At 48.3% G+C, this 27,960-nt stretch overlaps 1 protein-coding gene across 2 annotated transcripts; it reads right to left on the minus strand.

Annotated features, from left to right (window-relative positions):
- Positions 1-194: 194 nt before the first annotated feature.
- Positions 195-19,778, minus strand: EPN3 (epsin 3). 2 transcript variants are annotated; one of them, XM_077833371.1, is made up of 10 exons: positions 19,715-19,778; positions 13,536-14,240; positions 12,427-12,545; positions 7,478-7,561; positions 6,965-7,072; positions 6,246-6,330; positions 5,479-5,793; positions 3,857-3,967; positions 2,940-3,170; positions 195-1,875 (listed from the first exon to the last, which is right to left on the minus strand). In XM_077833371.1, the coding sequence occupies exons 2-10, from the start codon at positions 14,107-14,109 to the stop codon at positions 1,559-1,561; spliced, it is 1,944 nt and encodes a 647-aa protein (XP_077689497.1). In that variant the 5' UTR covers positions 14,110-14,240; positions 19,715-19,778; the 3' UTR covers positions 195-1,558. The 2 variants fall into 2 exon arrangements, with proteins under 2 accessions (XP_077689497.1, XP_077689498.1); XM_077833372.1 differs by lacking the exon at positions 19,715-19,778 and adding an exon at positions 17,532-17,661.
- Between the last annotated feature and the right edge of the window lie 8,182 nt (positions 19,779-27,960).

Genomic DNA, 27,960 nt, shown 5'->3' on the forward strand with positions numbered 1-27,960 from the left:
TTATGGGCAGACGGTAAAAGACACAGAAGGGGGAAGCAAAGCCTTCTTCAAACTTAGGAAGAGAAATAAAGGGTAAAGCCCAGACCAGTGCCCTGGGAAGTCAGAAGCCCCACACCAAAATACACTAGAATATTTTATTGTTTTACAGCCAGTTCATGTTTTCCTACATTCAGTTACAGCCACGAAGTCTCCGTAAACCGTGCTGCTGCCTCTGCCCCTTTAGAGAAGTGTGAAACGTGTACACTAACGAGTTAACAACTGCCCGGCCACTCCCCCTTCTTAGTCCCATCACCCCTCCCTCTGCTGTGTTAGTGTCTCAGCGTCCTCCTCTCCCTCTGCACCAGGGTCTAATGGAGTTGGCATGGAGTCCTCAAAGTGAGACACAGCTGGCACTCAGGATATTAACCTCACACTGTCCCCAGCCTACAGTCTCAGCTCATTAGCCCCTCCTCCCCCACTCCAATGTATTTCCCACAGAGCACTGCAGTCCTGGCAGGAGAGCTTCGAGAGGCTGAAACTGGGATCCAGTAGTTGAAGCTATCCAGGCCTGTGTGGGTTGTCTCAGAAGGTTTTGTCTCGTTGAGTTTAAGGGAGATGGGGTCAGGCTGGGAGGATCTGCACCAAGGCCGATGAACACATGGGGAACATCCACAAAGGATCAGTGTTCCAAAGGTCAGTGCCCCATGGAGAACAGTTCAGATGACAGCATCAGCGGAAAAGGGTTCCAAAGACCAGCACCCAAGCAGAGTAACATCCAGGTGACAGCAGCAGAGAAACCGGGTTCCCAAGAGTGACACCCAGATGTGGGGGAGGAAGACATCTGGATAAGGCAGGCAGAGAAGATGGTCCCAAACATTAGCATCCAAATAGAGGAACATATGGGTGACAGCAGGAGAGGAAGAGGATTCTCGGGATCAGAGTTCAGTCATCCCCAGCGCCATGGGGAAAAGCATACAGGTGACTGGCAGAGGAAAAGGATTCTAAGGGGTACTCCTCCTGTCCCTGGGAACATCCTGACCTTCAGCAAGCGTTGGGGCGGCAAGTTTCAGCAAGTGATTGCACCTTCCATGCAGATTATAGAAGGATTCCTCTATCCCACTGACGGGCCCAGGATGGTCTCTAAGAGATCTACAGTGACTAGAAAATGTCTGTTACGATGCTTCATACTGGGCTCTCTGGGTACCAGCATATGGTGCTGGAGAGTGGAGGACCCTAGATAATTAAAGCCCTTTCTTAGGGACCCTCCATCTACTCTGCAGATCATGGGAATGCCAGCTGATGACAAGAGTGCCCTTATTGCCGTCAAAGGCAGATCTAGCCATCCTTTACCTGCCAGGCTGGAGCAGGTAGTTCTATAGCACTTCAAGCAAGGAGATTCATGCTAACTGTGTCTCTGTAACCTGGGCAGGTGTTGGGTTAGGAGTTGCAGGTGAATGGTTTCCTCCATCACAACTAATGAACTGTTGCCCACAAGGCCTTTGCTTGAGAACACGCAAAGATTTCCTTAATAGCTGGGGATGGGACAAGACAGACTACATGTAACACAGATCCAGAGACTTCAGAGGAAAGGGTTCATCACGCCCTGTGAGGCGGGGGGAAGAGCAGAGCCTGTCAGTGGCAACAAAGGCTGAGGCAGGTTACTGGGTAGCTGTGGAAACGGCCCTGCGCCGGCCTGCGGGAAGGCACTCATGGAGACGGGGAGGGTCATTGGGATGCTGCTGAGTGGAAGAGGGAGTGAAGCACTGTAGGTCATGGAGTTCATGGTCATCCCCGTGGCCATGCCTGGCACTGGGGAGCTGGTCCTCATCTGATTGAGCGTTGGTTTGGTCTGGTCACTGATGCTGAATGGGTTTGTGGGAGAAGGTGCACTGAGACCTGTCAGGAGAAAGTACACAGCATCATCAGGCATACAGCCTACAAGATGGGAAGTCAGGGGATAGGGTTAAAGGTCAAGGCTAATCTCTGGTCTCAAAACACACTGCTATTAAATTCAACTACTAAACCGATGAGTCAGGAACATTCAGGGTTTGACTCAACCCCAGAAATTCAGAGAGAAGACTGAAAAATTTAGCTTGAGAAGTTAAGTTCAAACCAAAGTTTCTGCCTTGAGTTTCAGGCTGACCTCCGTTTCCTGGCCAGGATCAGAACTTTAGTGTGGTTTTGTTTTTCACTGTGATACTAAGGGCAGAACTCAGCCACTGTAGGTGCTGCATGTTAAACCAAGTCATTGTGAAAATGTTCCCACTGGTCCGCCCACCATCCTTTTGTGGCCTTCTGATTCACATCAGCTCATGAGCCCCTCGAAAGTCCCACCTGTCATCCTTACATAGCCCGCCAAGAGCCTCAGGGTACATCTACACCGCAATGTAAGCCCAGGGTTAGTAGAATTCAAGCTAGCAGACCCTGGATTTGTTAACTTAGGGCTTGAGCATCTACAGTCATTTGTAACCCCAGGTTAGGAATTGCTGAACCCTGGTTCTCCCAGCCTGGGGCTCCAGCATCTACACTGCATTGCGTAGGCCCAAGTTCAACCACCCATATCCCAGACTTCCTATCACCCTCCCAAAATGTGGCTGGCTCTAGCCTTTTGTTCATGGTGCAGCGTGGGAAAATCTGACTGTCCACCAAACTGGACAACGAAAGCTGGCCTATGGGACTGTGGGATACTTTTTGCAGATTCCCAGAGTACAAGTGCAGTGGGGCTGCGTTTACACTGCAAAACAACAGGGCTTGAACCCTGGGTCCCGGGTTGACTCAGGCTCGGACCCTTCACCCCGTGGGGTCCTGGGACACTGGGTTAGTGCAATTTGTGTGTGGACAGAATGGGGATTAGGTTTGAGGTTTAACCTGGGCTTATGCTGCAGTGTAGGCATACCCTCAGAAACCACCCAACATCCTTCAGCGGCCTTTTTGACTGGGCCCTGCGCCCCATGACCCACCTGACAAAAATGGATTATGAGTCTTCAGGGTTGCAGGGGCAACCACCAAGGAGTCCAAATTCACCAGGGATGAGGCAGTTGGGCCAAGAAAGGATTCTGGAGTTTTACAATCTTTCCTCTCTTTGTCGGAGTCAGTAAGAGAGTCTCCTAAGCCCGCAAGATCAAAAACGTCTGTGTTCTTAACTCCATTCTGCTTGGTGCTGGGAATCAGGTCACCAAACAGGTCCAAATCTAGAACAAACAGCAGAGACTGAATAGCATAACCAAGATGGGATCATGAATTTCAAGAAAACAACAGGCAGAAGTGTGGACTGTCACGTGAGAGAGAAGCAGAGACGTTGCCTCTCTCTTCTGACTGTTGTGTCTTGAAGAATCACGAAGCACATTCTTGGATTGCCTTCACAAACACTTCCCTTTTATCTGGGACAACCTTTCCTTAACACAGAAGTTGTTGCAGGGAGTCTAGCTCAGAAATAGCAGTCTCGGCTTCAAGAACCTGCACCCTCTGTCTACTCAGCAGCAGTTCGCAGCATGCATTGTTGCCAGACTCAGAAGACAAATGTCAATGGAAGTTTGCCCCATCTGATCCCAAGTATTTCTAGCTAATGGAAAAACAGTAGCTTGCGCGGACTCCACCTTCACCCATGTGCAAACACTTCGGGATAGTTAACCCTTGCGTCAGATGTCTAACACAGAGATGACGACAGTGAGAGACTTTGGGGCCAGTAGCCATATGATATGGTAAGTTATAATCATGCAGATGTATGCCACAATATGAAACAAATATACCCTCCCACAGAGCCCCAGGGAAGCTCCCACCCTCACCTGCAGACACACCCGCCGACTTCCCCATTGTTCCACAATGCCCTATTTACCCTTCCGGCCCCAGCACCCCTGATCTGTTAGGACTCTCTTACCAACAGGGCTGTTAGGCTTGATAGAGGATGGGGCCTGTGAGCTCTCATGTTCCAGCTGCTCTGTCGGCTGGGGTGGTTTTGCAAACAAGTCAAAAGTGACATCACCTGAAGCTGAGCGAAAGAAAGGAGACAGACAGACCCAGAAGGGAAGCAAGGGGAAGGAAGAGAGGAGATGAAGGAAAACAACAGAGGAAGGACAGAGGGAATCAATTTTTAAAAGGGACAAAAACGAGGCAAGACAAGCAGAGATGGGGAGTTAGGGGTTAAGGAGAACATAGAACACCAGAGAGAGGGAGAAAGGAATGAACTAGGTCAGTGAGTCCTGAAGCAGCCTGTATGAATGAGCCACCAAGTCCAAATCAGTGACCCACTGACCAACCAATGCCAGTGGATGAGACAGAGAAACTTAGCATACAAGGGAGGGCCCACTTCATGCATGCCATCCTCTGCAGCCTGGCAGGCTTCCCTGATTGTTAGTGCCTCAGAGGGCAATGGGAAGGTATGTTCAGACCAATCCCAGACCCGTAGGGACAGGCATGCCCCATGACTCCAGAAATCTGTCACCCTTCATTTCTATCCTGAGGCCTGCATAGACTGAGCAAAGCTAGCAACCCAAAGAAGTGCCAGTTACCTGAATTCCTTTCTCTAAAGAAAAGAATCATTGTTGAGAAATACTTAAATTCTGAGCTCTGTTGGGCAGGGGCAGGGACCATCTTTTGTTGTGTTTGTACAGCACCTTGCACAGGGGGGCCCTGGTACCATAGCTCCGAAGCACAATGGCAATGCAAATAATACATAAATAATCATCATTAATTAATAATTAAGGAAAGGAAAAGTTATTCACTAGGGGCTAGACTCTGATTTCATTCACATGGATTTAAATTCAGAGTAATTTCACTATGAATATATGTCAGTGTAAATGAGATCAGAATCTGGCTTCTTTTAAATACCCATTCCTCCACTGATTTCAGGTGAGTTACTGCAAGTTTACACCACTGTAACTCAGATCAGAATCTATCCCTAAGAAATTTGTTCCCTCAGAAAGTATTCTTTGTCTGCAAATTTGTGCTTCTATTCATTGTGGCTCTGTTTCCCCCATGTAGGCCTTACCAGCACTGCTATCACACTGTGTAGTCCAACTCTTGTAGCTTTCTTTTCCCAGAGGGACTAATGTAAATTCCTCCATCACACACTACTGTCCTCCTAGGGGTTTCCCCTTTGGGCATTGCAAGGGCTTTCACCAGACACTGGACAGACCTGATCTGTGGTTTTGTTATTCTTCTCCCCGGGGGCTGTACCGTTTTCACTACAACTCTATTTTGAGTATAGACATGGCTAAGAGTGGGTCTATGTCTACCAGTGTGCTCAAGATTTAGGCGAAAAATCTGTTACATTCTCCTCCTCAGGAGAGGGGATCAGAGTGGAGTTGGCAAAGTGGACCATCAAAGACATTCCCTGGGAAGGAAACACAAGATGCAGGTATTGGCTGAGATTTTTAGAGGATCAGAGGAAACTGGATCCCAAAAGAAGATGTGATGGTAAGTATCATGAGGATGGCAGGAAGAATGATCCCGAGCTTCAAGTAGCAATGGAAACTGATGAACAAAATGAGCTTCTCTTACCTGCCCTGGGAGGATTGTCAACGACACCTCCCCAAGGATCAGCAGTACAAGTAGCATCAGCAGAAGCTTTAGAAGGTGGGGATGCCTTTACCCAGGCATCTGCTGATGACAGACTTGAAGAGAGGGGGGTCTTCTCCCAAGGGTCAGAGGAGGAGGAGGAGACTATGGGAGGAAGATCCCAAGGCCCAGTGGAGGTCTGGTTGATAGATGCTGCCATCTGGTTTAGAGGATCCCCGGAAGCAGCCGGGATTGGAGCCCAGGGGTCTGCAGAGGGGCCCCAAGAGGCTCCTGCTGGTTCCACATTGGACTTGAGACCTGAAAGACACACAGGAAGATGTGGAACACAGGCAGGGAACCATTCAAAGGCACTGCAGAGAGCACTGAAACACAGCCAGGGGTGAGGCAAAGGGGCAAATAGGTTAGAGAGGAGCAGGAGAAAGAAAGAACAGAAAAGAACAGGTAATCAAAAAAGAAACACATAAAGCAAAATGAGGCCAGAAGGCAGGGCGCATTTAGTAATCAGCCCATGTTTACCATTTGTCACCCTTCTTCCTTTCATTTCTCGTTTCTGTTCAATAGCCCAGGTGTGGTTAAAAGCTGCTATGACAATGCAGTGAGTGAGCAGAGGATAAGGGGAAAGGGCAGACAGAGAGAACACAAGCAAAGATTCTTACTGTTAGGTTTCCCAGAATTGGACAAGGACAGAGCTGGAGGGGAGAAGGTTCTGCCATTCTCCCAAGCATCAGCAGATTGAGAGCTGCACCCACCTGGAATATCCCATGGGTCAGCTGAAACATGGGTTGAAGTTACTGGCGCTGGTCCAAAAATGTCTGCCAGCTCCACAATAGAGGACTAGAATTGTAAGGAGTAAAAGAAACAAGTTAAGGCTCAGGGATACCTGCAAGGCCTCGTCCGATATTGCTCCTGCAGCGAAAGGGGCTACTAGAGTGGTTTTTCCCAGGTAACCCCAGACCTCACCCTATACTTCCTGCAGAGAAGCAACCTAACCTTAGATCTGGGCAGGAATGGTCTGATTTGGCTCCTCTCAGTAGTCAAGAAATACGTCATTTAAAATCCATTCCAGCTAAAGCTTTAGATGAATGCAGTGCTCACGCACAAAGCCACCAGGACAGCAAGGCTAGCTGAACTCTTCTACTTACGCAGAGCAGAAACAGGGCAAGTGTCTCCCAGCCTGTTCAAGCCCATCCTGGAGGGACAATCCAGGAGTAATTCAGTTTCCCTGGTCAGGCTGCTAATGAGGTGTGAACTGCTATGGGGAGTCTTTTTTTTTTAATCATGCAGACATGGAGAATTACACAGAGATCACCAGATCAAGTCACATACACCACTGAACAGCCATCAAGGAATAATCCCTTTGCTCATTACCAGTCTAGGATAGATTTGAACCAGATACCAAGAGATGAAATGTTCTGTACCCCATTATATATCTCCACAGCCATCCAGACAACCAGCTAAAGCTTTTCACCTGACTTTTCTTCATCTTATCCTCTTCTTCCTCCTCCTCGATACCCGTGTGGGTCTCTTCCAGTGCCCTCTGTAGCAGTGAGTTCTCTCCTTGGCATGCCCTCACTTCCTGCAGTCAAAATGGACAGTGCATATGTCTGGGATGTGAACAGTAAAGACACAGGATAAAGGATCACCGATGTGCACTGACTCTCTGCAGAGAGACCAAGGGCAGGGGTTGCTGTGCATTACAGTTTCGGGCATTAGCCAGCGGCCAATTACTGATGTATTTGCACATTTCATGATAAATCCATGGATAGGAATATTCAGTGCACAGCTTTAAGAGCAGTGAACGTAAGTTTACAGCGAAGCAGGCACCAGAAGCAGAAGGACTGGGGTACACCACTTCCCAGGAAGACACCAAGCAAGGCAGAAAGTTGCACAATGTTTAATACTCCAAAGGTCCATTTAGAAACTCATGAAGTTAGAATCCAAGAAGAGGAAAGTGCCCTTTGATCTGCTGCGTGTGGGGTACCTTCTCATGCTCCTTTTTGCTCAGGCTGAGTGCTATCTGCAATTGCAATTCTTCATCTGTGCTGGTGGCTGGAGGAAGTGGCTGCTGCCAATGAAGGAGAACTGAATGAAATTGCTTCTTTGATTCGAGGTATCTGTATTTGCTACCAAATTATCCCCTTCCTTGTAACCATCTTTCTTTCAATCCCTCACCTGTTATACAGTAAGTCTTTTTATTCAGTCATTTATCCATTCATCTGGTGCTACTCTTTCCTCCATCTAGCTAGTCAACCACCGATCTTAATGTCTATTCTTTCATCCATCCATCATCCATGCACCAATCCATCTGATCTTTCCTCCATATACTCATCAATCAGGCTCTCTTTCCTTTTCCATCCAGCCATTCACCCACCCACTGTTTTGTTTGTCTGTTCATCTACTCTTCTAGCACTCTGCCCATCAATCCATTGCTGGAGGGGCTGGTTTAGAAGCTTCTGGTTTGAAACACCAACACCTTGAAACCACAGGTTTGAATCCTGGCACAGTTGACTTAGCCCTTCACATTTTTTAGATACATACATGTAGCTTCTTAGCAAAGTCTTTGAGGTGAGGCCATAACACCAACATCCCATCTGTACTACATGAACATAAAAGATCCCATATCACTTTTCTTAAGTCCTCCCACTGTGGTGCCATAAGCTGCTCCACCTCAGAGGTGGCTGCACTTCAGTGACGTTGTCTTGTAAAGCACTGTGGGATCCTTCAAGATGAAAGGTGGTACATTAATGTAAGATGTTGTGTGTCCACTATTATTTGACATACAAACACCTTGCCACTTCAGACTCATCTGGGCCCGATAAGATTCTATCTTGCATTGTGTTTATGGTTATAACTTTTCTTTAGACTTTTAGCTGCTTGGCTTGTCAGGCCTCTAACCATACAGCTTCCCCAGTGACACTTCTTCCCCTTGCTGAGGTCAGAGCATACCAAGGGCAGCCCTTGCAAAAGCTAAACACTTTGCAAACTGCTCAGGAATTCAGTGGATATTTCTGCTCTTTTATCTCCAGGGGAACATCATTAGCAGATCTTCCCTTAATAACATTGATAAAGAATAACAACAGCTCCTAGCATTGCTATAGCAGTTTCTGAGGATCAGAGAGCTCTACAGGTGTTACTGGTTAATCCTCAACACCCTTGTGATGACAGCATTATCCCCACTTTTCAGATGGGAAAATTGAAGTGCAGATGGTTAAGCAAAGATCTTATAGTTCAGGGGTGGCCAAATGTACTGATCCCCTGAGCCGCATACAACAATCTTCAGAAGTTCAAGAGCCAGGGCACACGTGCCAAGGCTCCAGGCTTCAGCCCTGCAGGAGGTTCCTGACGGGGCTCGGGGCTTCAGTCCTGCTCCTGCTGAAGTCCAAAGACCCCCCTCCCCACTAGGCAGAAGCCACTACCCCACCACCCCGCTGCAGGCAGAGGTCCTGTGCTTCCCCCTCTTCCCAAGTCTGGTAGTTGGAGAATGGGGGGAAAGACATGGGGGGCTCTGCGAGCTGCATTTTAATGGTAAAAGAGCCACAGTTTGGCCACCCCTGTTGTAGTGTATTAGTGGTACAGCCCATAGGACAACCCAAGACCTTACTCCCAGTCACATCCTTACAACTGTGGACCATGTTTCTTCTCTCAACCGACGATAAAACTAAACAGATCTATGTGCTGCAATAAACTCCGTCCCTCCTTCCATCTCACCACTAACTGCTGGAACAGCAGTGGTTCCAACTTCATCCAACAGGCACACAAACAGCCCACTGAAATACTGCTACTCTGCATGTTGGAAAATATTCAGATCTTGTCTTCAGTGTAAAACGCTACCACATTGGGGGCCTCATTATACCACGGATCAGTCTTGCAGTGGGGGGAGGACCAGACTGCATTTTGACCATGTTCCTTCATGCTGAAAACTTGGATTTGGTGAACATACAGTTTGGGCCCTTCTCCACTAAAAGGTCAAACATGCAGATGGGACCACAACTACCAGCCACACCTATTCACAACCCTACAGAATCCTTCAGCAAGGCCTGATGGTCTGTGAAAACTCATTGGCCCTAAAGCAGCCAGGAGCAGTGGAGGAGGGCTATTCTGCATGACAAAGTTTGACCTAGATGCAGCAGTGGCTCTGGGGTCCCATTACTTGGAGTGGGGGACAAGTACTTTGGGACCCTGGGAGGTCACTATTTTAGAAACAAAACAACCTTTCAGGAGTCCAAGGGCTAGTTAGACCCCTAGAAACTCTTGGATTTTAAGAGTTTAAAAAAGGAAAACTTGGCTCCTGTGTCAATGGTTAGCTGTGAAAGGATGAAGACTCACCAGTCTGTCGCTGTTCCATTGTTTAATATTGGATAACTTTGTACATATTTTGGCCTTTTTGACAATAATGTGGGGCCCCTTGAAGACTGTTGGAGGGAGGAGGAGAAACAAATGTCCCCTTTGCCTACCCCCTTCCCTGGTTGTGCCTGGCCTACCTAGATGGGTGGTTCTAATAAGCTTCTCTTTGACTAGCACGTTCCTTCAGCACTAACCACAGCAGCTTCCCTGATAAGGTTTGGGAAGCTACATCTCTGGGACAAAAATAGGGACACAAGTTCTCTGAAGTCCATCCAAGAGCTTCCAGGAAGGGAAGGGTGGGAAACGGTAACTATTTTGCTCAGAAACAGGGATGGTGACCATGTAGGTAGCAATCATATAACCAGCCAGGCCTCCAGCAACTGTGGGTGGCTCCAGCACAAAGAGGAATGCTAAGGCCTAGAGCCATGCCTGGCACAGGGACAACTTCAACCACCAGAGGCTAAGCCAGGAGAAGGTGTTTGAGAGACATTTTGGTCCAACCAAGCTTAATTTAAACATAGACTACAGTGAGGCGGGAAAGCCCTGACCCTGGAGGTGTCACCCAAAGTGTCCCTCAGTGGCTTTGTCCTCCTCAAATATCATCAGTATCATTAGAGAGAGGCAGTGCCGGTTAGCCTTAATCTCAGCCTGTGTGTGTGTGTGTAAACAAACAGTCACTGCCTGGAAAGGGGGAAGCAGATCAGCTGATAAGAGAGCTGGGGAAAGTACATGAAGGACACATGCTCTAGGCTGGGATTTTGGGCCTGACTCTAACATGATGAATATAACAGCGAGACGGGAACCCGTTAGGTTATCTTGTCTCCCCTCCCCTCCCCCTGGCCAAGGCAGAACTGCTTTCTATGATGTCTTCCAGAGCTTTGTCTAGCCTCATTTCAAATGATCCCAAGTGACTTAATTAAACACAGTCATGTGGAATAAAGTTAGTCATCTGATGCCCACACACTAGCACAACTGCATTCAAATCACAGCTAGAGTCACCAGTACATGGACCAGTTCTGCAGGATGTTTGCAGTTCCTGGTACAGAACCCATTCTCCCCAGGGGGACACAGGTTCCCCCTGGTATCTGCCAAGGAAATAACAGAATCACTCTGGGCACATCAGCATAAAACCTTCATGGTTAAAGTAACAGAATCAGAGTAATTTATACATGAAAGACAATGGGTGAAATCCGGGCCCCATTGAAGTCAATGGCAAAACCCGCATTAACTTCAATATCATCAGGATTTCACCCAATGTATTTAGAGCAGCTGATTACATATGAGCTGTTCGGAGTCCTGATTCCACATCTCCAGACGGAATTCTATTTACCTTCTTTGAAACCACCTGATGGTACATGGAAAGGGACAGCGGCGTATTAACGCCGAGGCCAACAAGGCCTAGGCCTAGGGCGGCAAATTTGCAGGCGCGGCAAATTTATAATAGCAGCCAGAGGCTGCTTCCCCCAGTGCCGGTTTGTGCCCTCTGCCCCTGGCCCCGCCCCAACTCCACCCCTTCCCTGCCCCCTCCCTGCCCCTATTGGTCCCCTTCCCCAAATGCCCGCCCCAGCCCCGCCTCCTCTCCTGAGCACGCCGTGTTCCCCACCTTCCCCCCTCCTTTGCTAACTTGTTTCACGCACAAGCACTGGCAAGGAGCAGGGAGAAGCAGGACCCGGCAGCGCGCTCAGGGGAGGAAGCAGAGTGGAGGCGAGCTGCGGGGGGGTGGGGGGGTCGGGGGGCAATTATTTCTGGGCCTAGGGGTGGCAAAATCATTAATCCGCCACTGGAAAGGGACCATTCATCTTCAAGGCAACCACACAGAAGAAAGGGTTTAGATGGACCGCATCTATCTTTCTGAGACCGTGTGGTATTGATTTAAGATGTACTGGTACAGTGCACACACCAAGTCCTAGGCTCACTTGTATGCACAGTATATGAAATGGGCAACAACTGTGCAATAAATCCTCATCATGCCACAATATGTTGGCGTGCTGTGTCTGCATGGAGCAGCCAGTGAGAAAACAATACTGTGCACACTAGCATGCGGGTTGACAGAGCCTAGAAATCTCTCTCATGCCTTACTACCATGATCCCATAGACTCAGAGACTTTAAGGCCAGACAGGACCATCATGCTCATGTCGTCTGTCCTGCACATCGCAGGCCCCCGGACCTCACCCACCCATTCCTGTAATAGGCCCATAACCTCTGACGGAGTTACTGACGTTCTCAAAACTTGATTTAAAGAATTCAAGTTACAGAGAATCTACCATTTACTCTAGTTCAAACCAGCAAGTGACCCGTGCCCCACACTGCAGAGGAAGGCAAAACATATCCAGGGTCTCTACCACTCTGACCTGGGGGGAAATTCCATCCTGACCCCAATAAGGCAATCAGTTAGACCCTAAGCATGTGAGTAAGACCCACCAGCAAGACCCCTGAGAAAGAATTCTCTGTAGTGACACAGAGCCCTCCCCAGCGTGAGTCCCATCTCCAGCCACTGGAAATGTTTGCTCACAGCAGTCCTGGATGGGCCACATGACATTGCAGGCAATCACACCACCCCGCAGGAGAGAGGCAGCAAACATTACCTTCTCAGCCTCCTCTCGACTCATGGCTAGTGCAAGCTGTAACTGCAGCTCCTCCTCTCCAGTCGTCTGGGGTCTTGCCTGTTCCAGGTCTGAGGCGTGCTGAGGGGACGAGGAAGAGGCTGAGATAAAAAAAAAAAGAGGAAGAATTCAGATTGAAGGTGGAAGAAGAAAAACAGAATCTCTGGAGCTGGGATGTTTCTAGGAGTCAATCCGCATTGATCACTACCTTCTCCTCCTCAACGGGCTTTTCTGCTCTCCCCTCATTCCCACCACCCAGCTCACGCTACAGGACCTTCATGCTCAGCAACTGCCCTAAATGCTTGGGAAGCTGCTCCTCATGTCACTGATGTCCCAGAGCACTCAGAGAGACAGTCTGCCTTTAAAGAGCTGGAATTCGACCACCAGCCTGGTTAAGGAGAAGGGTGGGGATCGGGGTCAGGATGCAAATAGAACAGTTACCCCCCAGGAATAAAATTGTGTTTTCCGGCAGGGATCCTGTTAGCACAAGAATCTCTACACAACGGCAGGGGGACTTCACCAAAGCAGGCAGCTCGGTGGGAGGATAGGAAACGATCAGAAAGTATTTGAGGCTGATATCAAAATAAGCAGCTGCTAGAGAAAGGTTTTAGAGTTGCAACCTTCTAACATAAACAATCTCCCAGTGTTTGAGATGGCATCTGTGAGGTGCTTCCTTCAGTTCCGTGCTCCGAGTGCCTTGTTCACCCATCAATTAGTAATGCCTTGAAGGCCGGGAGCAATTCAGACTCTGTGAGATGTAGAGTCCCAGCCTTAACTTTTACTCTCCAGAATGCTGCACGTGAGGATGGCCCAGAGGAAGACCAAAGGTCACCTACCCCATGACATTAGAACAGGAAGAAACCTGTGTCTGCTCCACAGTGGAGACTACTGGCCATGTGGCTAGAAAGTAACCGATACGGATTTTGAACCACTGCCCTAAAAGACAATGTTCTGGACAGGGCTGCCAGGATAGACAAGAGCAAGCCCAGACGTTCCTGCTGAACTTCAGACATCCAGTGATCCACTGGCCTTGGGTCAGAAACGCCCACGCTCGCCATACCACCCACGGTCTATAGCACTATAGCACTTACAATTAAAGGATGATGGAGACCCCCTCGGCTTGCCATAGTCTTCTCCATATTGTGATGTCCGCCTGCCATAGGAGAGCTGCTGGCTGCTGCTGATGCCCGTGCCCTCAATGGACATGCGCTCTTTGGTTTTCAGGGCATGAGCCCTTTCCTGCTTCAGCCTCTCCTCATCCTTCAGCAGGCCCATGACCTGCTTGACTTTCTCCCGCACGTTTATGCCTTGGTCCTTGCCATCGCGGTCTGTGTACTGGAAGTCTTTCAGAGTCTGAATGGTGTAAAGGTTCTCCCGGCACTGATGGGCCACCTTCTCTGATCCAGTTTTGATGAGGTAGTCCAGCAGGGTCAGTGCCTTGTACACATGGCGCCAGTTCTTGCCACTGTCATTCAGCCGCCTCCAGATCATCCCCATGATCTCTGCAAAAGCCACCGTGTTGAAGGTCAGATCTGCAATCTCAGACATCAGGGAGCTGGGTGGGCCCCAGGAGTCATTGGAGGTCGCCTCACGCACCTTGATCTCCGCCTCCGAATAATTGTGCACAATGTTTTTTACCTGCCGGCGCAAGGCAGAGGTAGTCATGGCTGAACCTTGCAGAAAGTCCACAACGGGCAACGAAGAACTGAGGAATAAACAGTCTGGGACCCAGGGGGAAAGTCACCGTTCCAGCTTCACCAGTGAAAGAGCTCTAGCTCACTAGGTTTCACGTTGATCTGGAAAACAGACAGAAAGTGTTAAATACAATCACCAGTGAAAAGGGGACCCAGTCTGCATTCCCAAAGCACTTCTGTTGCTCTCTGACAGCACCTGCAGTAATTTTCACCTTTAATGTGTATAATCAAGACATATTAAATGTAATATGAAAAATTATAATACTTCTATTCCATACATCCTTGTATTTTGTGACTTAACCTTGCTACCTACTGCAGCTAAAGGCAAACAAGGTACATTTTTATTTGTTCGAGATGAATCCAAAGGAAAAATCATATAGAAAATAAATAGTCAGTTCTTATAGTTTCTCCAGATATCTCCTCTTGTATTCTACGGAAATATTTGGATTGGATTTTACCATGTGGTTCTGCTCCTAAAAGTAACTGTCTAAAAATGGCACCTTCTTCCCCCAAAGATCTGCTTCCTCTATGTACGGAGTCACACATAGTGGCAAAAATAGGTGTGTACTGTTTTCTCAGTGGAAACACACTATGGGAGAGGGAAATGGATTCCATTCTGTTGATTCTATGCATCATCAGAATTGTTAACTAAGTTCCAAATGCATCTGGGTTCAATTCTCCCTTTAGTCGACATGGTTTTTTATACTGGTGCTGATGCCACAGAAGGAAAAGAAAACCAGCGAGACTCTCAGATCCCAGTGTGCATTGGCAGAGCTTGCAGTCAGAAAACCAGCCACCTTTTTACAAGTAAACTCAGCAAATAAGCTGCTTTGAGAGGCAATAAATATGGAATCCCCTGCTGTTGTTTTCCCAATCACTTGTCGAACTGGGATTCTTCTCCTGGAAATTATCCATGGCCTTTTCCTGTTAGAGAACAATTGGCTCAAGACTGAGGATTAGCGCATCAATTTGGATAAAATAAGAACCTTTTACCCCAACAAACCTGTACCCCCACACTCAAACTACCATTCTCTGAGCTTGTATACTGGTTCTGGATCCCAGCAAGGGAAGCAGGTGCTGAAATGCCACAAGAGCCTATTCTCATGATATTTCCTATCAGGAACAAAGGTGCTAGAGATGGCAAGATTTCTGACCCAGTTCCATGCACCCAGGCATTCTGGGTAAGCATCCCAAACTCTAGAGTGCTTAGGCAGTCAAACTGATCCTGAGAATGTTAAGGTCTGAGAATGCTGAAATTTGTAGAGCCTCTCTATGCACCAGGGGCCAAATCATGGCTCCACTGAAGTCAACCGGAGCTTTGCTTTTGCATCAGCGGAGCCAGGGTTTCACCCCAGACTTTGGGTTCAGTTACAGTCTGATGCAGGAATTTTTTTCAGGGTATATTTCCATCCTGCATCTTTGTAGAGAAATGACCGGCAGGTTCACCAAACCTTTTCCTCTCTTTCCTAGTTTCTCTCACGGCATTACTGAGGTAACCCCTTGTTCTGGGAATGGACACTGATGGGGGCCATTAAATCTGAAGGTGGGATATGCCAAGCAATACTTCCCCTCGGGGTCTGAGCACAGGCATTTCACAGAGCCCCTGTTGCCTGAAGCACAGGAAGATAAAGTCTGGACCTAGTATTTAGTGGTGTATCTGAAACAAGTGTGGTGGTTTCAATCCAGCTCCTGGGTGTCCACATCTCACCTGGTGCTAACTGTCCCCACTGTTATCAGTCTCAGCAGAGAAGCTGAATGCAGCCTGGGTCATGGAGACTGAGTTACTCTCCATCTGCCCTGGTGGCTTCAGGCTCGGGTCATTCTGGTGCAGGAAACTTAGACTACTCTTGCCTGTCCTGTAACAATAACCTCGAGCACTTCACACACATTAACTCAAGTAGTCCTCGCCACAGCAGGGAAAGGCTGCGATCCTCCCTTGACAGAAGGGATAACTGAGACACGGAGGTCAAGTGACACCCAGCAAGCCAGCAGGGCAGATCAAGATGAGAACACACAAGGCTCTGACACTGGCCTTGGGCTCAGCCCACCAGACCACATGGCCTCCTGCTGCCACTGTGCCCATCCTGCAGATCGAACAGAAGGCTCCAGCTCCTTTCAAGAGCACAAAACTCCCTACAAATTCTTTTTTAAACAAGTGCATTCCCCAAGCGGGGTCTCTGTCATGTTCCTACCAGGCTGCAGCCCACCTAACTGCTAATGTTATATCCAAGCAGAGGTAGCAGGAGAGAGGGGGCTGGAGGGAGAAATTAATTTGATAGAGGGTGGAGGTGGTGGGTGCAGAAAGATAAGAACATCTTACTTTGAATTTTCTTTTGAATGAGCACAAAGTATCTCTCTCTCTCATGCACACACACACACTCTAGCACACACATGGGGGTGCAGAGCAGCTAAGCCGTCCTCCAGAGTCCCAGGGACAGGACTTGCACATGTAGAAAGTAACCCTCAGCCCTGTTGCAATGAAAAGACGATGCACGTTACAATGAGGTTTTCAAAGCTGTGTCAACAGTAAGGAAATTGGGACCCATGACTCTCCACCAATGGTAGTGACGGTGATGGCTGCAGCGTAGACAGGGTACTGATGTTTTAAAACGGTCATTTAAATCTACTCTGAGTAAGCTGCAGGACCACAAGGTTCTGGAAGGGGAGACAATCAGGGCAGGAGTTTCCCCCACTCCAGTTCTCTGGTGATGGAGGGAGCGTAAGGATTCTGTGAGCTGTTTCCTCCTTCTTCTTCCTTGGGAGAAGGGCAAACCATGAATTGCAGAGCTACCCCAATGACCTCTTGGTTTGCTTGTGCTCAAGGCCAACCTTTGCTTTCTATCCCCACTCCCTTCACTTCCCCTGCTTCACTTCTTGTGCTCCAGCTAATGTACGCTTGGAGATCACTGCACAGCACTGCCCACACTGCCCCAAAGAGAAGACACAAGTCTGACCTGTGCTAGAGATCCTCTCCCAATTCCACACTCTGACTGGGTTTACCCCTGACCCTGCACTCCCAAGAGTGGGGAGACACAGTGGTTTCAGTCCTCACCTCCTGGCTTGAGAGGCAACTATGCTCCCCGGAATTCAGTTGCTACATCTTGTTTTCATCCTTACCCTTCCTAAGTGACTCAGCTATAACCTCCATTAGGGAACCTCATTTTCTCCATGACGGAGTCGGGGCTGAAAATAGCTTCATGTGAACACACCCACAAAGAACACGCATCTCCCACCACCTTCCATTAAAACCAGTCAGGTCCTACAATTGCTTTGAGAACACCTTAGATCTGGACAGGCCCTGCTTCTGCCTGGGTATGGCCTGGTTAACCCCATGGCCATAGGTGAAGATCAGGCCACCCACCCACCCCCAGCCAGTGTAGGCATCACACTCACCGAGGCAGAGGGAGAGGAATCTGCAGAGATGGCTCACAGGGCTAAAGAAGTTTCTTTCAAGATATTTCCCTGTATTGATTTCCTTTCACAGTGCAGCCCAGCTCAACCCGCCTACTGTCTTTAGATCTTAGGGCGGCTAAATGCCAGTAAAATGACTGCAACCAGAGACAGCAGTACCCGCCAGGGGTGGGGGGAGACAGTCACTCCTTACTGCTTAAAAACAACCGAGCTGATCAAGTTAAGTCCTTCACGATCAAGATCAGCACTTTCCCTTCTGACTGCAACAAGGTTATTGACGAAGTTCCACCTTCCCTGCTAGCAAACGCTAAGCTTTTGCTGATTAAATTCTCCCTTGTATCAAAGCCTCAGCTCGAGACATTCCCTTCTAGCTCCCAGCAGGTTCCCTCTTCAGTAGAAGCCCCAGGTCCGGACATTCCCAATGTGCCAACTAGCACCAGGATTGTCTCCAGCCGGCAGCATGACCTGTCCCTACAATTATTCACCTGCTTGCAAAACTTCCCAGAAAGTTTTCAGTTTTTATGACGTCCAGAGACACAGGAATGAAAGGAGAAAAAACAAAAGTCGGACATGGGTGGCAACCCGGAGCAGGCAGAGTGTTTGTGCCTGGAGCCCTGCCAATGGTGTTAAAAGCAGTGAGTTTTATCAAACACAATATCCCCAGGAATATAAAGGGAGTGAAACAGAAACCGTGTGGTAGATAAGGCAGCACCAGGCAGCCTCATATGGAATTACTGCAGTGACCTTGAGCAGAAAGCTATCAGGTGGGGAGAAGGACACAGTGGCTCGGCACTGAACCAAACTGCAGGGTCTCCAGCAACCAGGGAGCTTTAGTGATCCCAGCAAAGGGGAAAAGAAAGTGTCTCGGGAGGCAAAGAGAGAGAGAGACTGGAGCAAGAGGAGGCAGGGAGGGGAGAGGAAGAGAGACAAGTAATGATTGGGGAAGAGTGGCGGGGGCAGGGGGCAGACTGAGAGGAGAGAAACAGGAAACGGAGAGGGAAAGACTCAGGGTGACAGACAGGGAAAGGGCAGATGTCAGCAAGATGAGGATGGGAGAAGGAGGAGAGAGAGATGGGGAAGAGAAGAGAAAGATGGGAAAAGCCTTGTTAACTTTAGCAAGGTGCACGGCCCTCCCTCTTGGAGAGAACGTTGCCCAAAGCAAAGAGAAGAAGCAGGTGAAATCCAAATAGCAATCAGTATGACAGTGCGAGGAGTCAGCCCTCGGCAAAGGCTCCATCACAGGCTGCTTTACCCTGTGCCAGAGATGCTGCTAATAAACCCGCAGCCAGGTTCCAAAAGACCATTGCCACTGGCTGCTCCCTTCTTGGTATGCCCCACTGGGCGCCAGGCTCACAGGCTAGTACCCAGTGCTGAGGGAGGGAGATAAGTTACAGGAACTGGGAAGGGGTTGGGCTCTTCTTACAGCTGACAAAGATAGAAAGGGAGGAAAAGACAGAGCAAGAGACAGGGAGGGAGGGGGAGAGACAGGGAGTCTGGCTGCGAGACCAAGGGTGAAACTTGCCAAGAGCCCAACCAAACACTCAGGTTCTGAGGAAAATCCTACCCAGCATGAAATCAAAGACAGGGGCCCACCCTGACATGTTCATGTAACTACATGCAAGCACACGCAAAGCACACCCTTACCCCCTCGGCTGCATATGCCTCCATTCGGATCTGCAATAGCTTGGGGAATTACATAATCCCCCGGGGATCTTCTTTTCCCTTCCCAGACGTCTGGAACTCCGGGCCCTTCTCCTGCGTGGAGGGTATTTCACAGGCAGAGGGGCACCACCGCTTCAAGAGAACAAGGGACCCCAGGGCAGGTGTCCTGAGGGGAGGCCTGAGCTGAAGTCAGCCAGCCTGCCCGGGGAAGTCTGTTGTACTGAGTGGAAGTGGCCACAATGCTCAGATGACCAGTGTGACACCAGGGATGGTGGGGGGAGGAGACAGGGAGGGGGAGTTGACACCAAGGGAAGGGGTTGGGTTTAGGAGCTGGGGCTACACTTCAAGGCAGCCCTGACCCTGGAAAGGCTCCCCTGTGCTGTTCTATCCATATGGTACTGAATCCCTTGTGTGTGAACACCCTCCACCCCACAGTCACCACCATCCAGTACCCCAGGGAGGTTGTGGGGGGGAGGGGGGGAGTAGGGGAGGCTTTGCCCTACCTCAGCCATCCTGAAACAGCCTCATCTCAGAAACTTCAGGCAGCTCACTGCAGGAGGACCCGAGCTCTGTTGGGGAAAAAAAAAATCCTACAGCTTTGCCAGACTAGTGATGAAAATCAAAATGTGCTTCACTGCAGTCTGAGATACTCCAGCATCCAGAACCTTCCTCCCCACCCCCACCCTCCTCCAACCTGCCATCCAGTCACCTTCCTGCTTACCACAGGATAGCTCCTGTACCTGGCTATGGTTCCCAGACATCCCAGCTCCGCAATGCACAGGGAGAAGGAGTCTTACTTCTGGCACTGGCTTCGTCCCTGTGACTCTGAGCAGCTTCCCCTCTGCAGAGTGCAATCAGCAGACAGTGCTCCGATCAGCCCTTATGCTGTTCCCTGAAGATGACTGTCCAAGCTTGGTGCAGGTTCAATCCCAGAGTTCCTAAATCCATCCCATCCAGCAAGGGCTACATCCCTTCCTCGCTGCTACCCCCAGGGGTCCTGAGGACCCGGCAGTGTGTGGACGGGGAGAGCTATGTTGTAGTGTAGATTATCCCCTGCGACTGTCAGAAATCTCTCTGCTTCTTGCACACGCTGTGAAAGTTGCTAAGCTGGCTGGGCAGGTCTGTCTCAGCTCTAACAGGACACAGGCAGGATTGGCTGCTCTCATTAACCCCTTCAGGTTACCTTGCATAATTCCACAGACTTTACAAAAGCTCCCAGTTCTTATTGTCCCAGCAATGATCTGCCACCGTGAAGCCTAGGGGGCTAGCAGAAAACTCCCAGCTCTCTTTAACCCTTTAGTCTCTGTATGCAATAGGGAAATGACGACGGGACCCCCTTGCTGGGACTGGAGGAAAGAGAAATGCAGACAGTGTACGGAGGGTGGAGGATGTTTAAACGCTCAGTCACTGTCCCCTTTGGCTTCCAGCCAGTCACTTTTTTTAAAGCCAGTGTTCTAACGTAGTCCAGGGCCGCAGCCTCCTCTGGACTCCGCCAGCTGATCACAATGCACCCCCAATGGCGTCCCAGCCCCCTTTCAGTCGCATCTGTTAAGATTCTACAGGATCTAAATTTGGAACAGCCCAAAGGAGCAGCCCTTTACTTTCAGCCTGTCCCACTGCCTCTCATCAGTTGTGGGAGCGAGAATTTTGTCTTCCATCTGTAGTGTGGTGGCCCTTCCCTGCAGAGCAACCAGACTCTGGCTCAGGGAATGAGGCCCCTCTGTCATGTACATCGGTCAAACTGGACAGTCTCTACGTAAAAGAATAAATGGACACAAATCAGATGTCAAGAATTATAACATTCATAAACCAGTCGGAGAACACTTCAATCTCTCTGGTCACGCAATTACAGACATGAAGGTCGCTATCTTATAACAAAAAAAAACTTCAAATCCAGACTCCAGCGAGAAACTGCTGAATTGGAATTCATTTGCAAATTGGATACTATTAATTTAGGCTTAAATAGAGACTGGGAGTGGCTAAGTCATTATGCAAGGTAGCCTATTTCCCCTTGTTTTTTCCTAACCCCCGCCCCCCAGATGTTCTGGTTAAACTTGGATTTATGCTGGAAATGGCCCACCTTGATTATCATACACATTGTAAGGAGAGTGGTCAGTTTGGATGAGCTATTACCAGCAGGAGAGTGAGTTTGTGTGTGTGGGGGGGGGTTTTTTGGGGGGGGGAGGGGGGTGAGAAAACCTGGATTTGTGCTGGAAATGGCCCACCTTGATTTTCATACACATTGTAAGGAGAGTGGTCACTTTGGATAAGCTATTACAAGCAGGAGAGTGAGTTTGTGTGTGTGGTTTTTGGAAGGGGGGGGTGAGAAAACCTGGATTTGCGCTGGAAATGGCCCACCTTGATTATCATACACATTGTAAAGAGAGTGGTCACTTTGGATGGGCTATTACCAGCAGGAGAGTGAGTTTGTGGGGGGGGGGGGGGAGCGGAGGGTGAGAAAACCTGGATTTGTGCTGGAAATGGCTCAACTTGATTATCATACACATTGTAAGGAGAGTGATCACTTTAGATAAGCTATTACCAGCAGGAGAGTGGGGTGGGAGGAGGTATTGTTTCATGGTCTCTGTGTATATAATGTCTTCTGCAGTTTCCACAGTATGCATCCAATGAAGTGAGCTGTAGCTCACGAAAGCTTATGCTCAAATAAATTGGTTAGTCTCTAAGGTGCCACAAGTACTCCTTTTCTTTATTCCAGAATAAGTCAGATCTCTTGCTGTCATCACCACCACCCACACTCTCCCCCAGCCCGGCCTATTATTTTAATCACTGACAGGATTTCAGGGTTTTTTTTAAATATTAGTAATCCCTGACATCTTCTTAATAGAGAATACATCTTCTGTGCAGAGACATTCTTGTGGGTAATCAGTCATTAATTCCCTCCCACACCCCCACTATATGATGCACAGAGAGTGGGAGCTTTGAAAGCAGTCCCACGTATGTCCACTCCAAAGCCAGGCCAAGACCCATGTAAGCAGGTCTACTCATGTTGAACTGGGCCATGGAGCCAAAGGTTCTGCCTCAGGCTACACCAGAGAAGGTAATCTGGGAAGATACCTAACAGCTACCTCCTGGGCCGCTCTGAGTCTCATCAGGATGACCCTCAACTCAGACTTTGTTGCTGTCTGAAAGACTGCCTATCAGGGGAAAGGGAGGAAAGATGGATGCCAGATCATGCTCCTGTCTGGGAATTAGAGCATACACTCCCAGAGTGAGTGGAAAAGAATGCCACCAGAATCCTCTTTCATGAGCTGGCCAACAGAATCTCCCCAGTGGAGATAAATCAAGAGGAATACCATCTGGCCGGTCTGAGACACTGTCTTTTCTTTATCTTCACTTTCTGTTTATGAGGATGTCTGTGTTCTGATGTTATATGGGATATAGTCATATGCCACCTAGACATTATTTTTCACATACCACACTATAAATTATTAAATACATACAAACAAATGCCAAAGCATGGAGGAAAAGGGATCCTTCCTGCCTGGCCTGTATGGCTTGGCAGCTTGGGATCTAGATCTATCCCTTTGGCTAAAGAAATGACCCTTTCTTGAGGGCTTATACTCCAATGGAAGGGCACACATTGGGGCTCTTAATAGATTTTGTCTTCTGAACAAAGCCAGGCCTTACAAGGGTGTTTTCCCCTGAAAGGAAATGTGCAAGATTGGAGTGTTTGCACAGCAGTGTCTGTAGGGCATATATGCAAGGGCATATAGGGCAGAGTGGCCATGACCCTGCCTCACAAGGCAAAGCCTGGGGTTGCCGAGGCCTCTGAAAAGAGAGGGATAGAGGGTGGGTCATAGGATCTGCACCAACTACATCTCATGACTGCAAGATAGGTAACTGTTCCTTCTTTGAGCATATATCAATGGGAATCCCACTGTGGTCACTGGCAAACAGTGTGCCCTTAAGATGATGGAAATGAGGTGTCTCAGCTGGATTAGTTGAATAGTGATTGGAGCACTGTTCTCCTGAGGTTGGCATCTTACCTAGCAGCTAAGTCCAATGTGTAATGTCTGACAAAGGTCCGTGAGTTACTTCATGCTGTTGCCCTACAGATTTAGGATATTGCCACATTCCTGGAGTAGGTGGAAGATGTCGCTTGAGCTCTGGTGGAGTGAGCCTTTCAGTCTTAACATCCAAAAGGAGAGATACTAGCCAACTAATAATATATTGAGATGGCCTGTATTATGCTCTGGTATATTCTCTATGATGAACCACCTGACTTTATGAGTGGCTGGCTATGGCTCCGGCACCAGATAAACAAGGTGCCAGTCTGGATGGGTTTGTTCTGTCAATGTAATAAAGTAAGACTCTGGAGACATGCAAGTTCTTTTTTGGTACAGAACGGGGTTTCAGGAAGAAGATAGGTTGATTAACTAATTAGTTCAAATGGAATTCCAAGACCATCTTCTGGATGAACATAGGATGAGGTTTCAACCCCACCTTGTCTCTGAGTAAGTTCACAGGGAAGTACAGCCATGAGTGCTTGCAGCTCACTGACTTTCCCAGCCAGAATTATGGCAATTAGAAAGACTGCCTGGAGAGTGAGATGGTGTAATGAGCGTTCTGAAAGAGCCTCAGAGGAAGGCTCCGTGAGATTCAGGAGGACAATATTGATGTCCCAAGCAAGCATAGGTTCTCTGACCTATAGGTAAACATGTAACAGGCCTTTGAGACACTTTGATCCCGTCGGGTGCAAGACGACTGAGCACAACTGTAAAGGAGGATGGCAAGCTGAAATCGCTGCCAGGTGAATCTTAACAGAGCTGAACAAAAGGCAAAGTGTTTTAAATGCAACAAGTAGTCAAGGATCTTCAACATCAGAACCTGCTCTGGGTCCAGGTTGTGTTGGCTTATCACATTGAGATTCTTTCGCATTTCAAGGGGGGAAAGCCTTTCTTGTAGCGGTCTTCCTACTCTGTATCAGGATTGCCCAAACCTACAAGGAGCAGTCTTTTTCAGTATTACTCAGCCAGCCAACATCCAGTGACTATCAAGTATCTGACCATGGTTCTGAGATACTGGGGCCAGGCAGTCTGGGAGCTGGTTAGGAGGCTGGATGGGCACCTGCAGTAGGTCTGTCAGCCACAACTGTCTCGACCAGTAAGGAGCTACAAGGATGAGTGTGGCTCTATCCATCATGATCTTGGATACCACCATACAAATCAGTGGGAAGGCATGTAAGAGGCCTTGATTCTATGGCAGAAGGAAGGCATCTCTTAATGATTCGGGGTTCATACTCCTTCTGCAGCAAAAGTTCTGACACTTGGTGCTATCCTTGATCTGTGATGGGAGTCCCTCATCGATAGAACACTGGCTCTGTGATGAACCTCGGCAGTCATTACTCATGGTTGGTGACAGACTGTCTGCTTAGGTAGTCTGTTAGATTGCTGCTCACTCCCAGGAGATGAAGAGCAACTAGGGTTATCCCGGGATGGTGACACCATGTTCCGAGCTTGATAGCTTCCTGGCAGAGGGGTGATGAGCTGGCACCTCCTTGCTTGTTTACACAGTACATTGCAGATGTGTTGTCTGGCAGGATCTGCACTGTTGGATTTTATAGGATAGCTAGGGATGCCATATAAGGTAGCCGTATGACTCTGATTTCCAGGATGTTTATGTGAAGTCCCATGTCCCTCATATCTGAAGATGGTCAGGTGGGCTCTCCAACTATTCCCGATGCGTCCATAATCAGTCATCATTCGGGAAGGGAAGAATGGTAACCACCGTCTCATGTTATTGGAGTTTAGAACATAACATAAGAACGGCCATACTGGGTCAGACCAAAGGTCCATCCAGCCCAGTATCCTGCCTGCTGACAGTGGCCAATGCCAGGTGCCCCAGAGGGAGTGAACCTAACAGGTAATGATCAAGTGATCTCTCTCCTGCCATCCATCTCCACCCTCTGACAAACAGAAGCTAGGGACACCATTCCTTACCCATCCCGGCTAATAGCCATTAATGGACTTAACCTCCATGAATTTATCTAGTTCTCTTTCAAACTCTGTTATAGTCCTAGCCTTCACAACCTCCTCAGGCAAGGAGTTTCACAGGTTGACTGTGAAAGCCACCAATTGTTGACTGTGGTCAGAGACTCAGAGCCCAAGCCCAGTGGAAAGGGGCAAGGCAGCTTCCGAAGGTCATGGTAGGCTCAAGCATGGCTCTGGTGCGGCTCCTAACATTCCCATCAAACCTGCTGCCACGAGGAGGATGCTGAGTGTATAACGGAGGAGGATGGATGCCTCCTGGCATCTTTCTAAGTGGGCAGTCAGCTCTTACCACTTGTTAACTCTGCAGGTAGAAGGGTGTTCTCTGCCTCTGTTGAGGCTAGTACTTGTAAGGGCTTATGTCAGAAAAGGAATTTATTCAAATACAATGAATCATCTCTGATAATACAGGTGTTACTGTGTGTGCACATATATAATATTAGCAACACTGCATTTAACCTGTCACTCAAGAATCTCAAGGCATGTTGCAAATGTAAGATTATTGATATATTTTCTTCATAATGCCAAAGCCTTTTCTAATGCACAGAGTCCAGCTGCTTTAACGGGGAGGCTGCACGTTTCTGAAGCAAGGTGCCAAGTGGAGATAGACTCTACATCCCAGCTTCCTCTGGATTTGAAAAATGTCCTGAAGGCAGGGCTAAATGGTGTGGGTGTGGCATTAAGAATTGATACATTTCCACAAAAATATGCCATGGTGACTGACAGACACACTAGGAAATCTAGACAGAGGAGGCAGCAGGGGAAACACAGGCAGACACACATGGAGGCAAACCAATGCACAAGGAGAGGGGATGATCAGATGATAGAGGCTAACACAGTGCTAAATCCTGCTCTCTTCACTCACAGGGTCAATTCCATTGATTCTGATTCCAATGGGACTAGCTCCGGGAGTAAGGGGAATAAGATTTGGGCCCCAGTGAGACACAGGTACATTGAGATGGCCAAAGAGAAACATATGCTAAGATCAACAGAAAGGGAGAACACTATATAAAGAGGAGAAAGAAAGGGAAGGCAGGTGACTGAACTGTAGCACCTTTACACTGGAATCCTGTCTCTCTCCTGTGTGGGATGATGATTTCATAGCCAGGCAGGGGAGTGCTGCTTTTGTCTCCACTAGCAACGTACTACTCCACTGAGGTGGGGAACAGTATTATAAAAGGGGCCCATTTCTGCTTCTTGGCTGGAGAATACCAATTACAGCCTGGCCGATGCTGCAGGGAAGGATGGGGATGGCTCCTGCTTAATCGTGGAGGTTTAGGACAAATCAGGCAGGAAGGTCAGATAAAAGAAAGAGGACAACCTTTCCACAGGCAGGCCATGTTCTGTCAATTTGACCAAATCTTTGGCAGGAATAAACAGGAGAAAAGGCCAAACCAAATCAAAAGATTAAAGCCTCACTAGGTAAACGCTGGATTCCAAATCCTAACCTGTCCAAGCTACTTCTGAAGAGCTCCACTGTTGAGAAGTCATAGGAGGAGGCATGGCAAGCAGCTGTGTGGAGGCCTCATGCTGGGAAAAATGAGATCCCAACTCACTCAAAAAAAAATCAGAGAGGGGGGATAAAACCTAGAACTGAAACAGTTACAGAAAAAAACAGAAGGGAGCAAATTCATCCCATTAAACTCTACCAACTTCAATTCAGCTCCACCAGGTAGAAATCTGACACAAGGAGACAGATTAAAATTTTAAAAAGCTGGAGTTCTAATGACATTTCTCTGTGTTAGTGTCATGATGGTTGGGTTCTGGAACACTTGGTGCTCTCTCTCCTCATTAGTTTCAGAGACAGGAGGCTGAGAAACAGACTGGCACTGTGCCTTGAGCTATTGGAACTTTTCAGCTCTCTTCCTTAGGCAGAATTTCTCCAGTTTCTTTTAGTCTCAACCATTTCTGAGTCTGTGATACCCCTGTGACATTCAGTATCTGGTGGGAACACCCTACACCCCATGTTCATCCTTATGATTGTGTGGTATCTAATGCAAAGTTTGTCATGTCAGGTGTCTTCAGAAGGCTCGTGATATACTGAGCATTGTTGTCATGGTAATGTTATAGTAATGGTTGTTATAGTAATGTTATAGGTTGTGATTTCATGTATATGGTTATGAGGCTGAAAACGTGTCCTCATGGCTTAAAGCAAGCCCAGGCAAAAACTCCCTAAGAGCAGAGGGGCAGTTCACACCTCATCAGGACACATATGGGACAAACCCAGCCCAGCCTCACAAGAACAAAGGACGCTGGCCTAGGCAGCAACAAAAGGATCTGTTGGACTCTCGAGTGAGTCACCCCCCTTCCATTGGCCAGTTTGGGACTGCGATGAGGTAATGCTCACCTGACTCTGAAGGGGAGCGGGCAAAGCCAAGAGAGAAGAAAACATGATAAAAGGGAGAGATGTCTGCCATGCTTTCTCTCTCTTCCACCTCCATCTACAGACATCACCACCAAGCGAATGAAGCACTGATCAAAGGGGAGAGCCTGGCTGAAGGGCAACCAGCCAGCCTGTGGTGAGAAGCATCTAAGTTCATAAGGGCATTGAAAGTGTTAAGATCAGCTTAGAATGAGTTTTTCTTTTATTTCATTTGACCAAATCTGACTTATGTTTTGGCTTATAATCACTTAAAATCTATCTTTACAGTTAATAAATCTGTTTATTTATTATACCTGAAGCAGTGTGTTTGTTTTGAAGCATGTCAGAGACTCCCCTTGGGATAACAAGCCTGGTACAT

This window comes from Eretmochelys imbricata, chromosome 14, assembly GCF_965152235.1.
Source record: "Eretmochelys imbricata isolate rEreImb1 chromosome 14, rEreImb1.hap1, whole genome shotgun sequence".
Taxonomy (NCBI): Eukaryota; Metazoa; Chordata; order Testudines; family Cheloniidae; genus Eretmochelys; species Eretmochelys imbricata.

What these genes read in the sequence shown, in the direction of transcription:
- EPN3 (XM_077833371.1), bottom strand. Translation starts at nt 14,109, where the DNA reads ATGACTACCTCTGCCTTGCGCCGGCAGGTAAAAAACATTGTGCACAAT. An exon ending in GCAAAAAGGAGCATGAGAAG is followed by an intron (nt 7,073 to 7,477) that starts GTACCCCACACG and finishes TTTTGACTGCAG; the next exon opens with GAAGTGAGGGCATGCCAAGG. An exon ending in TGACCCATGGGATATTCCAG is followed by an intron (nt 5,794 to 6,245) that starts GTGGGTGCAGCT and finishes TGTGTCTTTCAG; the next exon opens with GTCTCAAGTCCAATGTGGAA.